This window comes from Apium graveolens, chromosome 7 (assembly GCF_009905375.1).
Source record: "Apium graveolens cultivar Ventura chromosome 7, ASM990537v1, whole genome shotgun sequence".
Lineage (NCBI taxonomy): Eukaryota > Viridiplantae > Streptophyta > Magnoliopsida > Apiales > Apiaceae > Apium > Apium graveolens.
Window position 1 is genome coordinate 105,833,464 of NC_133653.1, and position 21,707 is coordinate 105,855,170.

Consider the following 21,707-nt stretch of genomic DNA (forward strand, 5'->3'; position numbering starts at 1 on the left):
AATTGAATTAAGATAAAATTAAATAATTATACTATTTATCTATGCAAAAGCACATTATACAGTTAACCCAAATCAAAATAAAATTAAAATAAAATAAAATGCTATCAACTATAATAAAATTCTTTCGGGCTAAAACAAAATTATCTTATTGATGTGGGTCTAAAAAAATTATAATAATTTGGTCGGTGTGATGAATCTCGGGTTAAATAAAATAAGATAAATTATTAATTCAAAGTTGAAGAGAAGTTAATACCGGGCTAAAAAATATTGTATGCTATTAATCTAAAACTAACTTAACTTTTATTTAAAAAAATTGTTATCACACGCAGAAATATGATTAAAAATATATCATTAAATGGATAATATTATTTTTTCCAGATAACTCTTCTTAAAAAAGTCATGAATATAGATTAATATATTTATCATTAAATCATGTCATTTAGAAATTTTGAATAAACAAATTTACGAATTAAATTCAGATTGAAATTTAAAAAAAATATATGTAAGATTATAAAAAGCCCGTATATTGCACGAACTAATACAAGAAGTTGTTTTGGGAACGTTGGAGAGATTTGATTGATACTTCCACAATAGCCGAGACAAGATAATATGGATACAATATGTTATGTTGGGTGACAATTTACAGACATGTTTATAGAGAATTATTATTTAAAAAATATAAATATATAATTCCGAGTTTATTATAAGCATTTACGTTGTGATCCCGACTCCAAGAAACAAAATAAAAGAAATTCGCTTATTTTCCCTTCTCTCCCGATCATCCTAGTGGCAAGAAAATTTTGATAACAAAATTAAAGAAAGCTTCTTTAAAAAATTTCAAATTTCTTTTTGATAGGGATAAATAAATCCTGATTACATAATTAAATATTACAGTTTGGGCTGCAAGACCCAATAAGAAGATGTATGACATTCAGACCAAAAAGGTTAACATGTTGATCAGGCCTGATGGACCAGATCAGGCCTGATGGAACAAAGAAGGCCCAAAAACCCTGATTATTTATTAATTTCGTAATTAATAAATAAGGGAGAAAATAACTATTAAGATAAGTCCTAGTGAGGATATAAATCCTTGTAGATTGGTCTCCAAGGAACCTCATGGGATAAGGAATCAGCTTCCTACTCCCTAGGACTCCTAAGTCTATCCTAATTCGGAGACTTGACCACCAAGTCTCCTATACCAAGTCCAATTCAAGGACTCCCACATCTATATAAGGGGTCTCACCCCACAAATCAGAACTACGTTTTTTGACTTGATCATTGGCAATCAGCAAGGTACGTAGGCATCTTGTTAAGGCAGATTGAGTCACGAAACACAAGATCAGTCAAAACGAGCCTTGAAGCTCACGTTCCTTAGTACTAAATACAACAATTATATATATTAGTTTTTAATCCATAACATTTGGCGCCGTCTGTGGGAAGGCACAACAACAACCATGGCGAGAACACGGAGAACAATTAGAGCTCTGGAGGAAGGAACACCATCAGGGACAACCCAGGTGATTTCGTCAACCGTGGAGATTCCTCCCCACTCAACTTATGCATCTACTCAAGGGGAAGCCCAGATAGGGGCAACTCAACCTCAGCCACAAGGGACGACTCCCCCGACTATTCAAGGAAGTGGACATGCTAGGCGAAGTGAAGCACGAGGGCAATCGCCCCCCTATATACGAGGTTTGACTCCTATCCCCGAGGATCGAGAATTTTCTGGTCCTTATACTGAGAGAGACTCTGAATCTTCGGATGATGAAGTGGCCCCAAGAAGGAAGCGTCCTGGCAAAGAGCCGATGGCCGATGGAAGGCAACGCCCTCAAAGTACCCAAGGGGCGAATCCCCAAGAAGTGCAGGAAAGGATCAGGGCTCATGAGGCCGAGATCCAAAGGCTGAGGCGTGACTTGGAGGCTCACCAGGCCACCAGACCCCAGATACCTCCTAGGGGGAGAAATTCTTCTCCTATCATAGACCTGGATGGTCCGGCACGGAGAAGGGCTGTTGTCCCAAGAACTGATCCAAGCAATCTCCTTCCCCTTGGAGATCCTAAAGATCCAACTCCGCCCTTCACTGAAGAGATAATGAATGCCCATATCTCAAGGAAATTCAAGATGCCCACTATCAAAGCCTATGATGGCACGGGAGACCCCGCTAATCATGTTAGGACATTCTCTAATGCACTGCTGTTGCAACTCGTGAATGATGCTATAAAGTGTCGGGCCTTCCCTCAAACCCTGTCGGGTATGGCTCAAAGATGGTACAGTCGCTTGCCCCCAAACTCTATTGGGTCGTTTAGAGAATTAAGCCAGGCTTTTATTAAGCAATTCATCAGTGAAAGAGTCCAGGGGGAAAGGAATCCTTGAGAGATTACCTGAATCGTTTGACAAAGGAGGCTTTAAAAGTCCCGGACCTTGATGATAAGGTAGCCATGATAGCGCTGCAACAAGGAACTAGGGATGAGTTTTTTAAGATGTCCTTGGCCAAACGCCCCCCTGAAAGCATGTTGCAGCTTCATGAGAGGGCAGGGAAGTATATCAAAGTTGAAGAAAGCATGAGGAAGACCGTAGTAAGTAATGAGCCCATTGGAGGCAAGAAGCGAAAAACTGATCTGGAATATATCGCTAAGGACAAGTATCCTAGAACCGAGCAAAACCCTGATTCAACCCCCAAGAAGGGAGGACCTGGGCAAAAGTTCACCGAATACGCTAAGCTGAATGCTCCTAGAAGCCAGATCTTGATGGAAATCGAGAAAGATCGAGATATTCGTTGGCCTAAGCCCCTGAAGGCTGATCCTACCAAGCTAGACAAAAGTAAATATTGCAGATTTCACAAAGATGTTGGTCACGACACCGATGAGTGTAGGCAGCTAAAAGATGAAATTGAGTTCCTCATTCGAAAAGAAAGATTGAACAAATACACTGGAGAAGGAGGGGACAGGAATAATAATGGAAGGAAGAACTTTGAGGATCGTAGGAGGGACCAAGACGATCAGGGGCGAAACCCCCAGCCTAGAGGCCCGGTTATAAATGCAATTTTTGGAGGGCCGCGACCTCGAGGGCCTGTGATAAACACGATCTTTGGAGGTCCAACTGTTGCTGGATTGTCCAAAAATTCCAGAAAGACATATACTAGAGAGGTTATGCATATTGTTGGAGAAGCCCCGAAGAGGGCCATGACAGAAGTAACATTGGATTTTGATGATTCTGACCTAGAGGGTGTGAAGTTTTCTCATGACGACCCGCTGGTCATAACACCAGTAATAGGAAATAGCCCGGTTAAGAGGGTCCTTGTGGATAATGGTGCTTCTGTGGATATCTTGCTCCACGACGCCTTTCTAAGGATGGGGTATAACGACTCCCAGTTGACACCAACCGACATGCCGATATATGGATTTGCTGGAGTAGAATGTCCTGTGGAAGGGATAATCAAATTGCCAACCACCATAGCTACGGAACCAAGGCAAGCAACGCAGATGTTGGATTTCGTGGTGGTAAAGGCTAGTTCAACTTATAATGCTATCATGGGGAGAACAGGGATACATGCCTTCAAGGCAGTCCCCTCTTTCTACCATTCAGTTATGAAGTTTCCCACCCGGAATGGGATTGGAAAGGAGAGAGGAGATCAAAAAATGGCTAGAAGCTGTTACATGGCCTCTTTGAGGGCAGATGGAGTCGGGGGGCAGGTTCTTCCTATTGAAGATATGGATGTCCGAGAAAATGATGAGAAGAGAGGAAAACCAGCAGAAGACTTGGTTTCGATTCCTTTAGACCCCAAGAATCCTGAGAGGATGACTTTCATTGGAGCCACATTAGAGGAGCCCCTTAGAGGGAAGTTGGTGAAATTTTTGCAAGAAAATAGTGATGTGTTCGCATGGTCAGCAGCTGATATGCCAGACATAGACCCGGAGCTGATTACTCACAAGTTAAACGTGGATCCAAGTAGGAAGACAGTGAAACAAAAGAAAAGAAACTTTGCCCCAGAAAGACAAGAAGCTATAAAGCAGGAAGTAGAGAAGCTCTTAGAGGCTGGTTTTATTGAGGAGATTCAATTTCCGGAATGGTTAGCAAACCCTGTAATGGTGAAGAAGGCTAATGGAAAGTGGAGGATGTGTATAGACTTTACTGATCTGAATGATGCATGTCTAAAAGACTGTTTTCCGTTGCCAAGGATTGATACTTTGATTGATGCCACTGCTGGGCATGAGATGCTGAGTTTCATGGATGGATTTTGCGGATACAATCAGATCAAGATGCATAAAGATGACATTCCAAAGGTATCATTCGTCACTGACTTTGGTGTTTATTATTATCTTGTTATGGCATTTGGTCTTAAGAATGCGGGAGCCACCTATTAAAGGCTGGTAAATAAAATTTTTAAGGATCTTATTGGTAAGACTATGGAAGTCTATGTTGATGACATGTTAGTCAAGAGTCTAGGAAAGACTGATCATATAACCCATTTGAGGGAAGCTTTTGAGGTCCTGAGGTACCACAAGATGATGTTAAATCCTACAAAATATGCTTTCGGAGTAGGATCTGGAAAATTTTGGGATTGATGGTCTCCAAGAGAGGGATAGAGGCTAACCCCGACAAAATAAAGGCAATCCTAGACATGGAACCACCAAAAACCGTCAAGGATGTTCAGAAGCTCACAGGAGGGGTTGCTGCGCAAGGACGATTCATCTCCAAGTCAGGAGACAAGTGTTTATCATTCTTCAAGTCACTAAAGAACATCAAGGACTTTGTATGGAATGAGGAAAACCAGAAGGCATTCGAAGAGTTAAAGAAGTATATGTCCCAGGCCCCGTTGTTGGCCAAGCCAGTTCTGAGTGAAGTTTTATTCTTGTACTTGGCTGTTTCAGAAAGTGCCTTGAGCGCGGTGTTGGTTAAGGAGGAACTGAAAGTCCAGAAACCCGTATACTATGTCAGCAAAATTCTGCATGGTGCTGAGTTGAATTATTCAACTATTGAGAAATTCGCTTTAGCCTCGGTAATGGCTTCGAGAAAGCTGCGTCCTTATTTTCAGGCTCATCATATTGAGGTGCTAACAAATCAGCCCCTGAGAAATATCATTCACAGTCCCAAGGCAAGTGGGAGATTGATTAAGTGGGCAATAGAGCTGGGAGAGTTCGATCTCAAGTATAAGCCACGTACGGAAATAAAAGCCCAGGCACTAGCTGACTTCGTGGTGGAATGTACCATACCCAACCAAGAAGTCGGGGGGCAGGAAGATACCATACCTCAAGACAAGGGAGTCGATAATGGGGACAAAAAGAAGGATGATAAGGAGAAAGAATATTGGGTTCTCTATTTTGATGGAGCATCAAAAATAAACTCCAGTGGAGCAGGATTGGTTTTACAAAGCCCTGACGGGTTCTTGATTGAGTATGCCATGAAGCTAGACTTCCCAACCACAAATAATGAGGCAGAATATGAAGCTCTGATAGCTGGTCTCGGCCTAGCTAGAACACTTAGAGTAAAAAACTTAAGGGTTCGTGGAGACTCGAAGCTGATCATATCCCAGGTAAAGGGAGAATTTGAGGCAAGGGATGATACAATGGCTAAGTATGTCCGCCTAGTAAGAGTTGTGATGACCCAATTTAATGAATGCCATGTTGAGCACATTCCAAGGGAGGAAAATGTTAAGGTAGATGCATTATCAAAGTTTGCTTCATCCGAGATAGAAGAAAGTTCAGGAAGTGTGTACTTATGTATTTTGAAGACACGAAGCATAGATGTTAAGCTTGTGGCTCCTATAGGCCTGGGGACATCATGGATTGATCTCATTAAGGCTCACATTCAAACCGGTTGGTTGCCAAGCGATGCAACTGAAGCACGGAAGTTAACTGTTCCGGCACTAAGGTATTCTTTGATAGATGGGATTTTGTACAAAAGATCTTTCGTGGTTCCTTATTTAAGGTGTCTCAGGCCCGATGAGGTCCGCTTGGCTCTTGAAGGAGTGTATGAAGGTATTTATGGACAACATTTGGGGGGCAGGGCTTTGGCTCATAAGATAACTCGTTTAGGCTTTTACTGGCCAGAAATGATGGCTGATGCCAAAGAATATGTGAAGAAGTGTGACCGCTGTCAAAAGCATGCACCTGTTGTTAGACAACCCCCCGAGATGCTGACCTCTATCAACTCGCCCATTCCTTTTGCTATGTGGGGAATGGATATTTTAGGGCCTTTCCCCATGGCCACGATACCAAGGAAGTTTCTGATTATAGCGATTGATTATTTCACCAAGTGGATTGAAGCCAAACCCTTGGCCAAGATCACAACTAAGCAGGTTGCACAATTCCTGTGGGAAAATATTATGTGCCGATATGGAATTCCCCGTATCCTAGTCACCGACAATGGAACACAATTCAACAACGAGGAATTCAAGAAGTACTGTGAAGAAAATGAGATTCAGTTACGGTTCACCTCTGTGGCTCACCCACAAGCCAATGGGCAAGCTGAGGTAGCAAATCGAATAATCCTGGATGGACTAAAAAAGAGGATCGAGAAGTCAAGAAATAATTGGGTGGATGAGATACTTCCAATACTATGGGCCTATAGGACTACCTGTAGGGTCACGACCAGAGCAACTCCCTTCATGTTGGCATATGGGGCAGAGGCAGTAGTTCTCGTGGAGATATCACATTCCTCTCCAAGGATTCAGGCTTTCAATGCTTAGGAAAATGAGGAAGGACAAAGGTTAGCTCTGGACTTAATCGACGAAGTGCGAGATAGGGCACATGCAAAGATAGTAGAGTATCAGAAGAAGGCTTCATTCTACTACAACCTAAGGGTTAAAGAAAGATTTTTCAAACAAGGTGACCTGGTCTTGAGGAAGATAGAAGCTTCTGGTGTAGGACAGAAAGGGAAGCTTGCCCCGAATTTGGAAGGGCCGTACAGAGTCAAGAGTGTTCAAGGTAGAGGAACCAACAAGCTAGAGACTATGGATGGTTTTGAAGTCCCGAGAACTTGGCATGCACAAAACCTGAAGGTTTACTATGTGTAGGGCAGTTGGATACGATTCTCACTTGTCAAGATGGCGAGTAGGTTGAAAAGCACCTTGAAGCTTTGCTTGCTTAGGATTTATATGTTCTAGTTTTATTTTGAAGTTTATTAAGACTTGTGTAAGGGACGAATCCCAGACAATGTATGGAAATTCATTAGTTCTTCAAAGTATGTTTATGGCCTAACAAGTAAAAACCAAATGCATGGATGCAAGCATAAAAGGTGATAAATAAAATAGATCGGATAAATATTACAAGAAGTTCGATAAATAAAGTCTCGAAAATAAGACAAGCCACGCAGGGCTGAAAAAGCTCTAAGGAGCTGAGGTACCCTCGACATCCATATCATCGTCCTCTCCGCTCTCGCTGGATGTCTCTGTCGTCTCGGAGGAGGAGGAAGAGCTATCGTCCTCAGCAGGTCTGGAAGAAGACTCGGGAGGAGGAAGGAGTGGATCCTGAGGAACATGATCCGAGACAATTACTCGGGTACGAAACCTCTGTAGCAAAGCCTCGTCATCAGGGCAGACATAGTTCGCCGGGTTAATAGCAGGACAAGCCTCGTTCACGGTCCCAAGGGCTGTGTCCCAACCAGTCCTAAAAAACCCGGGAAAGACTGAATCATCCCTAATCCTCATGGATTGGGCAAACTCCTCCGAGTCCAGATAGTTGTCTATAGCTTTATCCTTCTCCGCCCGAAGTACCACCAGCTCGGCGTTAGACTATCCGAGTTCTTCCTCCTTGCGCTTGAGCTTCTTCTCCAGGGTAGCATACTTCTTCTGTTGCCTCCTAAGGGCATTATCGGCCTTATCAGAAGCCCGCTTCCATGACTCGGCTTGCCTCACAGTGCCTTGAAAATAGGCGTTAGACTGAAACAAAGCAATCAGCAAAGTATAAGGCAAGAAAATGCTACAAGAATGAAAGATAAGTTCAAAAAAGAAGAGGCATACCGAAGCCAGAGACTGAGCTCCCATGAGCTTAATCCTCTCAAGGTCAGGGGTGGCCACCATGTTAGTAAAGTCCTTGGGAGTCACGCTATGGTAGGACCAATCCCAAGCATGCTTCGTGGAACCAACCACGGTATCCCCTCGGCGGAATCCCCAGAGAGGCTGAAAGGTGCCTGTAGCAGCAGCAGCAGGGGCAGCAGCAGTGATAGGAGCATTATGGCCCTCAGCTCCTTCAGTTGAAGCCTCCCCCATAGGCTCCTTGTGCTTTCTCAAGAAGATAGGCTCTGTCGCCTTTCCCCGGGTGTCTAGGCCTACGAGCCGAGCTTTCTTCATCCTAGCAGTCTCTTCAACAGGAGGAACATTGTCCTCGTTAATCTCCTTAGCAGCTGCAAAACAAGGCAAAAAACAAAATAAGTGATGTTAATAATGCATAAAATGAAATAAAGATGATAAGGGAAGAAAAATACCCTGTTGAGAAACAGAGGATAGTCCCACGTGAATGAGGGAGAACTCCTCTAAGAGAGTCCAGCTGGTAGTAGTGTCGTTGTCCTGAGTAAGCCCATTATAAATAATAGTTTCCTCAGGAGTTAAGTGAATGGATTTGAGGCTACCATCACTGACCTTCCCGAAGGAAGATCGGAAGAGTGTGCCCCAGTCACCATTCTCCCAACGTAACCCAACGAAACTATTCCTCCAATTTTGGTTGTTGTCGGGAATGGAGGCGTTGTTAAAGATATGTTTACTTTTGGGCCTTTGCTTAACATAGACCCAACCACAAATACTGGAAGAGCTATTATAGCACTGAAAGACTTTCCTAAAAATAGCTACAGAAAGGGGAAAACCCTCCCTAAGGCAGCAGACCATAAAACATAAAATGTTCCTCCAAGCGTTTGGAGGAAGCTGACACGGGTTGATTTGTAAATCAGCTAAAAGATGAGGAATAAAAGGGTGGAAAGGAAACCTAAGCCCAGCATTAAGGGCATCTGTGTAAATAAAGAGAGTGTCGGGTCTCCAATGGCAAGTACGGTCACCACCAGAGACTGAAACTAATCTAAGAGGAGGAAGGACATTATAACGTGCATTTAGTTTATCGAAATCTATGTTGTGCCAAGTATTACAATAATTAAAAGAATCGAGATGTGCAGTAGAGGCATATTCATCCCCCCTAGTGTTAATCATATCGATTAAAGACATATACGAAGAACGGATCTCGATATCCTTACCTCGTTTTGAAGCCGAGGCTATCTTTGCTGCCCTCTCGGAACTCTTTTTAGCCATTAGTAAGCTGGAAAAAGCCTGAAGTTGGAAAACTAAGGGAGGGGATTTGAGAGAGGAAAGGTTAGAAGGAAGGGGGAAGGATGAGGAGAAGTTATGAAATGAGTAGAGAGGTGAAATGAGAGGTGTGGAGAAATCAAACTCTCACCCCACCTTTATATAGCCAAGGAAGGGGGATAATGGGCCTTAAAAAAGCCCATTTGGGCCCAAAAACTAGAAGGTTCTGGAATTATCCAGAGAATTCCAGTAAAAAACAAAAGAAAAACTTAGGTTTTTAAGAGATTCTGGAAGAAACTGGAAGAATCCAAGAAGAGTTTGGAATTTGGGCTCAGAAATGAGGCCCAATTCTAGAAAAACCTTGAAAAAGTCAAGCCCAGTTAAGGGCCCAAGTATTTAAAAAGCCCAGGTAAAAAGGCCTTTGTATTAGGCCCAAGTGATTTTAGGGGTGAAAAAGAAAAACCCATTAGAAGGGTTGGCCCAAGAAAATTTAGCCCAGATTTAAGGGCCCAAATCTAAAGTATATGCAAAAAATCATTATGTAAATATTCCTGACCCATTCGACCAGAAAACATAAAGACATCCTGGTCGAATGGCTTGAGGTCGAAACCCTGTCGATTAAGGCTAAAAAACAGCCTTAATTCGACCAGAAAGAAGATCCATTCGACCAAGAAACACGAAGGAATCCTGATCGAAGCTCCCGAGGTCAAAGTTTTGTCGATCAAGGCTGAAAAATAAGCTTAATTCGACCAGAATTTAGACTCATTCGACTAGAAATCAAGAGAAAATCCTGGTCGAACCAATCCTGCTCGAAATAGCTTCGACCAAGGCAAAAAAGATGGTTAATTCGGTCAGAAACACAAGAATCCTGACCGAAAGGGACGAAAATCCTAGTCGAAAAATTCTTAGTCGACAAAAAAAAGGGGGGGGGAATCCTGGCCGAAATTCGACCAGGATTCCTGATCGAATGCATCCTCCTCGAAAAGCCTTCGACCAAGGCACAGCAGAGGTTAATTCGACCAGGATCCTGGTCGAAATCTGTATAAAAAAAAGAGAAAAAGAAAAAAGGAAAAAGGGGGATGAAAAAGAAGGAAAAATTCCTGGAAAATTACAGAAAGATAAGGAAATTCCTTAAAATATTTTCTGAAAAATGCTAATATTTTCAGAAATAAGGAATAAATCCAGAAAAATAAGGATAAATCCCAGAAATTAAGGGAAAAATCCAGTAAAATAAGGATAAATCCCAGAAATTAAGGGAAAAAATCCAGAAAAATAAGGATAAATCCCAGAAATTAAGGGAAAAATCCAGAAAAATAAGGATAAATCCCAAAAATTAAGGGAAAAATCCAGAAAATTAAGGATAAATCCTAGAAATTAAGGGAAAAATCCAGAAAATTAGGGAAAAATCCCTGAATTAAGGGAAAAATTCCTGGAAATTAAGATAAATCCTGAATAAAAGGAACATTCGTTGTAAACGTGTAGGTCGCTCCACACTTTACGCAAAAACGAAACCCTGTAAGGGAATGGATAGACTTAACTTCTGCGAAACCTAATCAATGTTTCCCAAAAGTTGGGGGGCAAATGATAGGGATAAATAAATCCTGATTACATAATTAAATATTACAGTTTGGGCTGCAAGGCCCAATAAGAAGATGTATGACATTCAGACCAGAAAGGTTAACATGTTGATCAGGCCTGATGGACCAGATCACGCCTGATGAAACAAAGAAGGCCCAAAAACCCTGATTATTTATTAATTTCGTAATTAATAAATAAGGGAGAGAAACAACTATTAAGATAAGTCCTAGTGAGGATATTAATCCTTGTAGATTGGCCTCCAAGGAACCTCATGGGATAAGGAATCAGCTTCCTACTCCCTAAGACTCCTAAGTCTATCCTAATTCGGAGACTTGACCACCAAGTCTCCTATACCAAGTCCAATTCAAGGACTCCCACATCTATATAAGGGGTCTCACCCCACAAATCAGAACTACGTTTTTTGACTTGATCCTTGGCAATCAGCAAGGTACGTAGGCATCTTGTTAAGGCAGATTGAGTCACGAAACACAAGAGCAGTCAAAACGAGCCTTGAAGCTCACGTTCCTTAGTACTAAATACATCAAATATATATATTAGTTTTAATCCATAACACTTTTATTTTCTTCTAGGAAAATTACTTAGGAACAAGATGAAAAATAAATTTTTTCAACTTCTTTTTTTTTTCAAAAAAAGGTTCTAATGAAGAAATAAATTCTTTCAATTTCTTTTCTTTTCAAAAAAAGGTTATGAAATACGGTGGGTGTTCATGGATTGGGTTGACCTCTTATAGAGATTTATGCAATTCATTACTTCAATGTGAATTTTTTTAACATAATTCGTAAAAATAGATTTATAATTCAATTCGTAAAAAATAAATTCACAACTCAACCCTACCAATCATACGTCGGCTCATTTTGTTAGGTAGTTTGAATAAGTTAATTAATTTTATAAAAGATGTTTAATATTATAGAATATACATTTTGAAAATATAAGCAAAACTCAAATATGTATAACTTACGACTTAATGCTAATATACGTTATTTTGTCTCGTATTATAATAACTATTATTTTAACTGGCATTATAATTATACAAGTCGTAGTTAATAATAATTTTTGAGTTTTTCTTTTTCGAAATAAAAATATACAACTTATACTAAAGTTTACAAAAATAATTTAAAAAATAATTATTTTAACTATGCTCTTAATACACCTTAAATTATGTGCAGAAAAATAAAGGACAAATATTAAAAACCGGACCAACGAGATATATATATATATATGTACTATTATATTAAAAATGAAATGTTTAAAAATTTGATTGTTGATCCTTTGATTACTAAATTTAGAGCCGTTGGATCAAATTGTTGAAAAATGTTAGATATAGTCTTAAAATTATTATTAAAGATATATAAGATTCGATCCAACCAATAATATATTAAAATTATAAATTACAACATATATATGCGCATATATATATAAGTTTTATGGAGACCACATTTTTATCGGAGACCTCTAAGACCACATACTGTATGTTCTGCAACCAAAATATTATGAAATATATTATTTTTTGTGAAGTATGTTTTACGGATATCACTAATTCATTAAAATGATCATTTAGGTGTAATAAGTATAATGTATATGTTCTACAATTTGAACAAATGTTATGCGAACTAAATATGTTTCATACAATAAAATATTTTGTAATATTCTACATGCACATGCAATATATGTACGATATTCAAAATTTTGAATAAAATAATAATAATTCTAGATACAAAATAATACATTTTGGAATATTTGTGTGCAAAATTTTAATTACAGAACATAAATGGTCTCTTGTTTCAACAAAAAGTGTTCTCCATCAAACTTAGACTCTATATCTAATTTCATTTCATTTTTTTGGTGTGTTAAAGTTTTGAAAGGGAAATTCTGGTTCCAAGTATCTCTGTTTTGTTTTTGTTACGTCAGAAATACATACAATCGCATATTCCAAATATTATTTGTGTGCTTCAAACCCCCTAAAGCTTTGTTGTTTTAATGCTCCAAGACCCCCTTTCTTCATTAATCTTTTGTATTCAACTTTGTTTTCTCATCAGGTTTGTGTCATTTCCTCAATTTTCTATGTTATTTATTCATTTTGCTTCATTATACTCGTTAATATTTTTTTATGTTCATCTGGGTATTTGTCAAATTAAAATTTGCTAAAAATGTGCTTCTGTGGGTTTGTGCAAGTCATTGAGGTGAATGGAACTGTTAGAGATATATTTGTGTCAATTCTGTGTGTATATGTAAAAAAGTTGTAAACTTTTTATGGGTTTAAGCTAATTCTTGATTTTCTGATGATATTAGCTTTTATGTCTGTATTGCATTCTTGATTTTGTGTTTCCTTTTCTTATAATGCTGTTATATAATGGGTTTTTAAGAGAGTTCTATTTGATTCATTGATTTGTTTGTTGTCAAATTGTTTGCTTTTTCTTGTAGAAATGTTGTAGCTTCAATTGTTGGTTGTTGAAGAAATGATAAAGACTTGTGTCTTGTAGAATTGAATTAGGTTCAAATCAATATGCGGAATATTTGGTTGTTTCCCCGGGATCATGATGGGTGGTCATCTTATATGTTTCCCGTGGAACCCCTTGTCAACCCGAATTTGTTAACCAATATTAGTTCGTTCGTCGACAATTCAAGATACTTTTATGTTTCTGGAAGTATGGCTCTACAAGATGCTTTCAACTGTATGTCAAAGTTTACAGGCGCTTTGCTATTGTGGCTTGCCAGTAGGCCGAGTTCCAATATGCATCATAATTTAGCGGGCGATCATGTTGGTCCAAATACAGGAAGATGTAGATCTTATACGCAAGTGAACTACTTTACTGCCCAGAATCTCACTGGATTTAGTCGCAGTTTTAAATTAATGGGAGATTCTTCCATCCCGTTGTTTTTTGAAAAGATTTCGAGTTTCGGTGTGAGACAATTGTACAAACATGCCGAGCAGCTTCAATCTTTTCCTATGATCTCATTAGCTGCAGCTTTAGTACCACCATTCAATAATGAGTAAGTTGCCTTGTAACAAGGCTATTGCTTGTTGAAAAAGCTTGCTTGACAGTAGATAGATTTATGTTGAGGGTTATTGCCACAAGTTTAATTTCCTTTTTTTCTTTATGCAGTAAAATTAGCCTATCCTGAGATATATTATTTTTATGGTGTTGGTAACAGATCTCAGAATGTTGTATGTCTTCCACATGAGAATGATGATGTACTATCGCAGAGATGCATGGAACAAGGTCCCAGTAATTTTGAGCACCGTGGATGTGATCTCTGTTTATCTACTTTAGACTATTCAAGGCATGCAGTTGAACCTGTGACGGGCATTGAGTTTCCAGCTATATTAGAAAACGGTTCAGACGGAGAGACCAACTCAAATTGGCTGTCAGAGGTAATCTTTTATTTTGTGGCTTCTCTTGATAATTTTCATTTTCATTGTCAGACTAGAATTTCACATGTGCAATTTGTTTCGTAACCTGCTCCACCAATCTCAAACTCTACACTATAGATTTTATATCCAGTTTAATATCAAGATTAATTGAAGCCTGTCACTTTCAAATTGATAAATTTATCAATATTTTTCTCAAATAGAATTTGAAACTTTATGCTTCTTAACTAAAGTTTTTCTATTTTGAATACGGAAGGGTATCTTGTCTTCTAATTTATAATGTAGTGCCAACAGTAATGGTACTTGATAAACCTGTCAGGTTGCCTGAAATTAATGCCTAATTTAACTAAAGTCCGCTGAATTTTTTCAAAATCTTGTGGGGAATTAATAATTTATATTTGAAAAAGTCCTTAAAAGCTTCATGTCTAATCATCAGTAGTCTAATTTATCTTTTTCATATTTTCCTTTGTGAATTCTTTCAACAGAGAATAGTTTTATTAGGTGTTTTAATGCTACTTGTCTAATTTGCTACTATGTTTTCCACTTTAAGAGTTTATTAATAAAGTTATGTGCAAGAATACCTTTATTTTTCTCTTTTATGATTTGGCATCTGTTTTACTCATAATCATGCTCAAGTTTTCATTTTTCATTAATTATCACTGAAGGTGCTTGTCGGAACTGGATCCAGAACAATGAAAATAATTAAAATTAAGTCTCTGAAGCTTTATGCATTTGGTTTCTGTAAGTAAATAAATTTCAGTCAATTCTTTAATTATATCTTAAACTGTGGATACGTTTCTCCTACTAATTAAGGACTTATGTTGAATAGATATTCATCCTTTTGATGTCTGTGAGAAATTGGGCCGGAAATATTGCTCTATTCCAGCAAGTGAACTATGTAAACACCGTTCCTTCTATCAGGATCTTCTCAGGTATGCACATTTATTTTGCGCTTGGCTATAAACAGAGAAGGATGGTGATTACCGAGTTGCTTTCTTGTCTTCAAATTTACATTATTTCGTAGTTAAAGTAAAAAAACATCTTCATAGGGTAGCTATGTTTTAATATTTCTTTTAGAAGCATATAGGCAAGTTGGATATCCTTAAATCCCGACAAAGCACTAATCTACATTATACTAAAATAAAATACAGCTGACATCATCATAGCTTATGTGTCAAGCTCTATTTTAAGAGTTTACATCATCAAATCATATGTGTCAAGCTCTCATTAATTTGATGATGTCATTATCCCACTAACAATCCTCTACTCATTTAATTTACTTTAATTCAAATCTCTCTCTCTCTCTCTCTCTATCTCTCTCTCTCCCTCTCTCTCTCCCCCTCTTTTCATTTATTACGTCCACTTATTTTCTCTCTTACTCATTTGTCATTCTATTTCTTCCTCATTTTTATATTTTTAAATTAATAATTTCAATAATTCCATTTCCTTCACTAATTTTATCTTATTCAAAATTAATTTTATTTACACAAACATTCATTATTATATTTTTATATTTTAAAAAAAATTGATAATCAATATTTGTAGTTTGGGTAATATTATTTTTTAAATTTATAATTTGATTCAATTCTCATTATTATGTTTTAAAAATATTGTATTAATATATATTCAAAGTAAGCTATTTTAGAATAATTTTCAGAAAATAATTAAAATATAACTGGCATCTGCCCGGGAACTAATCTAGTTGAAACAACTATAAAAAAATGCCTAGCTGTTTCAAGAAAACATTTACGAACAAAAATGTTATCCTATATGTCCATCAGTTTTTAATTTCATCTTCCTATATGTCCTGAATGAATGGCAAAATAACATTATCTTGAATTTTGTAAATACTATATTACTCTATATCATTGAGGGGTGAGATACTTGTGCTCGTGTCACTCTATTTTTTGACTTTCCATTGCCTGGGTAATTTGTCAAGATGAATTTTTTTACTACCTGATGATCATTGGAATTTATTCTGTCCCTTGCATTCGCTAATTACTTAATATTAGGCCTTCATGCATTTGTTCGCTTCTTTGTGGTGCATCGATTTTGACTATCGAGGACAAGTTGGTATGTTGACCTGAAAAATCAGAGTGAAGACATGCCCTCTTGAAGTCCAGACACGCAGAAATCTTTATAAAAAGTTAGAGGCAACATCTCCATATAGTTTGATAGCACCAGTGTTTCATTATTTTTAGGATTAAAAATACAGCACACTCATTATTTATTGTGAACTATTGCTGAACATAGTTAAACTTTTGAAAGATGGCTAGATTGCCTTTTCCATATTATATGTAAATATTTATATGCTCATTGTTTTCTGAATTAATTATACATGGATGTCTCAGGGAGGACATTAGCATGACTATTAGACTCGTGGTTAGTGCCAACGGGATTAAAATTAATACAGTTAGAAGGTATGTTTATATTTCTTTTGAAAGCTTTTCTGAGAAGTAAATATGTGTGAGGCATGGAAGTTTATGTACATGAAATCTGGTGTATTTATTTGTTATATTTATTTGTTTGCTTCTTGCAGTGCTTTTGAAAAATCTCTTCGAGCTCGATTGATTAAGGTAAACTATGTGCTTCTGGAATATATTTATATACTTGGCGAATCATTATCTACAACTCCTGACAAAGTTTTATTGTTCGTTAGACGAACCCAAACAGTGATATCGACTGTGTGAGAAAATTTGGTTCTCTTTTCGCCGAAGATATTCCCATACGTGCGGTAATTTGATTTAAAACCTTTTTGTACTTGATAAAAGGAGTATATGCCTTTTATTTGGCAGAAGGGCTGATCTGTACTTTACAATATCCAGGGAACAACAATTTTTTTCAAGAGAACAGCAGATGGAAATTTAATTACAGAAAGTAAGATTTGATAATTCAGCTCTCACTGGCTATATGTGCATACCTATAGTTGCATCTATCTAAATTTCATAAACTTTTATCACCAATTTATATTTTTCGTACGCCTATTAAGTTGATGCTTTGAACATTTTTGGCCCCATCCATGTTGTAGTATTTGCATTTGTTTACTAGGACCAAGTGCTCTTTATTAAAATCTGTCAGAACTTTACAGTGAATTATATATATTTTCAGTTGGAGGAGATGAAATTGGAGCAGTTCAAAGCAAGGATTTGTGCAGTGAGTAATCTGTTTAATTTGAGTTATCCTCTTTGCTCATGTATATTTTTGCATTGGAATCTCGGTGATTAAGACATAGCAGTGAACCACTTTAACTTGGACTTAGAATTAGGTTCAAATGTGTATATATATATACTTGTGTAAAATGTGTACATATAGATTAACATGAGGTTCTACACTGTTAGGGGCATTCTTTGATATGTACATTGGAGATGTTCCTGTCTGTGAACAAACAAAAGAAGAAATAGGGAGAAATGTAGCAAGTATGATAAGGAGGTGCTAAGCAACAACTCATTGTCTCTGTTCTTCCGTAGCATGGCATGCACAAATAACGTTCCATGCCTCCCTATACAGCATAAGTACAGGGCTTTGCTCCATCCACATAATATCGGGAATGCATATATGTGCTGGTATAACAGAACCTTGTTCAACTCAACCAGTAGTGGACTAGTCTCTTCCATATTTTGTTTCTTGAATACTACTGTTTGTTGTATAGCATTTTTATTGCTAATATTATTTAGGTTCTTTTCCGTTTTAAGAAATCTAGATTCTGCAGTGTTGAATCATATGAAGTTGCATATATAAAGCAATAGTTCTAAATTATTCAAATTAATAATGTATTAAAATTTGATTCCGCTATTAGCTTGACCCTCCACCAGGAATCTGAAATGGAGTTGTATTATATATGATTTTAATTATATACAAAAATAATCAAGTGGAAATATGTTTGTCTAAAAACGAAAAAGACTTTCGGTAAATTTATATAAATAATATGAAAGTGGACGTGCTATTTTCCAGTACATGGTTTTTTTTTTTTAATTATAAAAGATGTATTCTTAAGAAGTAGATTCCTATTTTGATACATATATTTTGTAAATTTAAAAAATTATTGTTTTTTTATAATAAGACCGACTCAAATACACTCGATCCAAAAAAATTAAGTACACACTTAAACATTGTGTCAATGTCTCACTGAAACAGATAATCATATTAAAACATCTAAAGTCTGTTAACCATTATTCAAATTTTAATACAGCTCAAGGAAAATAAAAGTTGATCCAGAGACGAGAAATCTGTTACCTAAATATAGATGCAAAGAAAAACAAACAGCAATTTAGATTTAACTACCACTGATAGCATTCAGAAGCTATTGTGCAATAGTCTTTCCCAACCCTACAAATTCCCTGTTTTTCTATGAACCATTAGAACAATGGCGTGTTTTCTGAACATGTTAATTTTCCAACTTCCTTGAATCCACTAACTTTCTGTACTTTTTCTGTGTTCCCTCCAATGCATGCAACCACTGTGTTTTCCATGATTGAAGAAAAAACCAGCTGTCTTGACCCACTATCTCTGTTCATGTATATTTTGTTTTTTCTTTTTCGAAAATTTAAGTTGACCATCTAGTTTAGTGTTGATGGGGAATGGCGGAAGAGGAGCAGCAGCAGCCATAATTATGGCTTGGCTTGCTATTTTTGAAGGTTTATTTGTTCATGTGGCCAATGGTCAGTTTAATTATAAGGAGGCTTTGACAAAATCACTTATATTCTTAGAGGCACAAAGATCAGGAAAACTCCCTCCCAATAACAGGGTTCCTTGGAGAGGTGATTCTGCTCTTAATGATGGTAAAGAAGCCAATGTAAGTGTTTCGTATTGCAGTTATTATGATAATTTTGTTTCTTTGATGAATATTTGGAGGAAAGTTAATGGTAATTTTGTGTGTGTACAATGTAGGTTGATCTGGTGGGAGGATACTATGATGCAGGAGACAATGTGAAATATGGTCTGCCTATGGCATTCACAGTTACAACATTGTCATGGGCGGCTCTTTTTTATCAGAAAGAACTTGAAAGTGCAGGAGAACTGGAAAATGCCAGGGCTGCTATCCGTTGGGGTACAGATTATTTTTGAAAGCCAGTGTTACCCCAAACACATTATATGTCCAGGTAACCCTGATAAGCAGCCCATATTTGTCTCATTTATGTTTAGACTTCAGAGTCTTTCATTCAAAAACATTAATTTACAGTTACAAATAAATACAAAAGGATTCTCACTTCTCAGTGTTGGTAGATTTTGCTGACTGAAACTTAAATATGTCGTATGAATGCATCATGCTGAAATACCTAGGTAGGAGATCCCAACAAAGATCATGAGTGTTGGGTAAATCCAGAAAAGATGCAAACACCAAGAACAGTACTGAAGATTGATCCAAGTACACCTGGAAGTGAGATTGCTGCCGAAACTGCTGCCGCTATGGCTTCTGCTTCCATGGTCTTTAGAGGCGTTGATGAACCTTATGCTACTCGTCTCTCTACCAAGGCGGAAGACGTACTTGCACTAACATCTACCTGTCCATCCCTATATTCTATAATTTCTCTATAATGCAATGGAAATTCACCTTTTTTTGGTTTCTTGCATGCAGCTATTTAGATTTGCCAGAGATCATAGAGGGACTTTTGATGGAGAATGCCCTTTCTACTGCTCATATTCAGGCTTCAATGTAAGTATGATCAGTTTCTAAAATATACATGCATGTTAACATAATTACATTTGCATGGTCAGCTGAATTTGTTAAGAAAACGTATGTACATCTATGACAATAATATATGAACCAAATGCTGTATGCAGGATGAATTGTTGTGGGCAGCAGTATGGCTATACAAGGCAACTAAACAAGATGTGTACCACCAGTTCATAACAGAGGAGGCCGTTCCTGCTAATGTTAACGAGTTCAATTGGGATCTCAAGTATTCTGGCAGTCAAGTCCTCCTTGCTGAAGTAACAATTTCGCTTTATTAGAATATCGTCAACAGAACTCATGACTTTTTAAATACATCCTTCATGTTTTTTATTTAACCAGATTCATTTTGACAAACAAATAAATGCAGTTATTTTGGCAAGGACAAAAAGAGTTTGAAGACTATAAAGATCATGCAGATGGTTATATTTGCTCCACTCATCCAGACAGTCCTTACCACCAGGTTTTTATAACTCCTGGCGGTATGGTTCACCTCAGAGACGGTGCCAATGGTCAATATGTTACGGGTACTGCTTTCCTCCTCAGCATATACGGTGATCTCCTAGCTCGACACAATGAAAATGTTCAATGCGGCAACAAGCAAATCACTTGTGTTCAAGTATCTGATTTTGCTAAAAAACAGGTAATTAACTGTCCTATATTTCATTTGTCAAAAGTACAACAGATATAGTACTAGAGGTTTGTGCATGCAATGCAGATTGATTATCTTTTAGGGGAAAATCCTCAAAAAAGATCATACATGGTAGGATTTGGTCAGAATCCACCAACACAAGCTCATCACAGAGGAGCTTCTGTTCCACCATTGGCTGCTAACGAAGAAGTGAACTGTGGCATGAGCTTTAATGACTGGTTCAATCCAAATAAACCAAACCCCAATGAGCTAACAGGAGCCTTTGTTGGTGGCCCGGATAAGACCGACAATTTCCAGGATCTTCGTTCTGCTTCCTCCTACACTGAGCCTGTAACTTATTGTAATTCCCTAGCTGTAGGTGTCCTAGCCAAGCTAGCCATGACGTCTCATGCTCAAATGTGACCCCTGGTATTCTTCCTTATTAGTGGTTCATGGCGTCTTAATTATGAAGAACAAGAAGAAACCAAGAACAAGTTTATTTTTGGAGTTGCCATGACCTAGGGATTATGCTCACCAGAGTTAGCTGATAATGTAGGAAATGTACATTGATCAAGTATTGTAATTAAGACTTTTTTTACTAATATGACTTATAATCTTATAATTAAAGTATATGTTCTAAGAAATTTTTGGTGTGTCAAAATCGAATTACTAAAGATAAATTTTTAACCAGGGTAATTGAGACTTTGGTATCTATATTTTTATACTATACTATAATAACCTATAATCTATACTAGCTATATTATAATAACCCGAATTAGTTATAATTTGTTTCAACTGTTATTCCCTAATTTTGATTATTAAAAAAGTAAATAAATAATGTTATCCACTAAACTACTAAATTATTAAACTAATACAAACTATACATAGTGTACTTATTTTACTAAATTACAAGCGCTTTTCCTATTATTAAAATAAATAAATAAATAGTGTTATATATGTGTTAAACTACTAAACTGTTAAAGTACTATATATAATACTTATTTTACTAAAATGCTACCACATGTTATTCTATTATTTTTTATAAATTTATAATTATTATTATATTTATATAAATATTTAAAAATTATAATATGACGAGATAAATAAAATTGTAAATATTAAAGGAAATTCGTGCATCGCACGAGATTTAAGCTACTAACAATAATAACATGAATGTGGTATAATTTGGTGTAACTTTTTTTGATTGA

At 37.1% G+C, this 21,707-nt stretch overlaps 1 protein-coding gene and 1 pseudogene across 3 annotated transcripts; both read left to right on the top strand.

The window, feature by feature from the left end:
- The first annotated feature begins 12,675 nt into the window (after positions 1–12,675).
- Positions 12,676–17,875, top strand: LOC141670801 (fatty-acid-binding protein 2). Of its 3 annotated transcripts, none has more exons than XM_074476797.1 (11): positions 12,676–12,863; positions 13,249–13,818; positions 13,981–14,200; positions 14,863–14,938; positions 15,027–15,129; positions 16,549–16,617; positions 16,737–16,773; positions 16,857–16,931; positions 17,023–17,074; positions 17,306–17,350; positions 17,536–17,875. In XM_074476797.1, exons 2-11 carry the CDS (start codon positions 13,331–13,333, stop codon positions 17,631–17,633), a joined length of 1,263 nt encoding a protein of 420 aa, XP_074332898.1. In that variant the 5' UTR covers positions 12,676–12,863; positions 13,249–13,330; the 3' UTR covers positions 17,634–17,875. The 3 variants fall into 3 exon arrangements, with proteins under 3 accessions (XP_074332898.1, XP_074332899.1, XP_074332900.1); XM_074476798.1 differs by having other exon boundaries at positions 13,308–13,818; XM_074476799.1 differs by lacking the exon at positions 12,676–12,863 and having other exon boundaries at positions 13,682–13,818; positions 13,932–14,200.
- A 542-nt stretch (positions 17,876–18,417) lies between these two features.
- Positions 18,418–21,126, top strand: LOC141672465 (endoglucanase 16-like; annotated as a pseudogene).
- Positions 21,127–21,707: the final 581 nt, after the last annotated feature.

Excerpts from the sequence above, each read along its gene's own strand:
- LOC141670801 (XM_074476797.1), top strand. The coding sequence starts at position 13,331 with ATGCGGAATATTTGGTTGTTTCCCCGGGATCATGATGGGTGGTCATCT. Across the intron at positions 15,130-16,548 it reads TTCTATCAGGATCTTCTCAG|GGAGGACATTAGCATGACTA; the intron begins GTATGCACATTT and ends TGGATGTCTCAG. Across the intron at positions 17,075-17,305 it reads TGGAAATTTAATTACAGAAA|TTGGAGGAGATGAAATTGGA; the intron begins GTAAGATTTGAT and ends ATATATTTTCAG.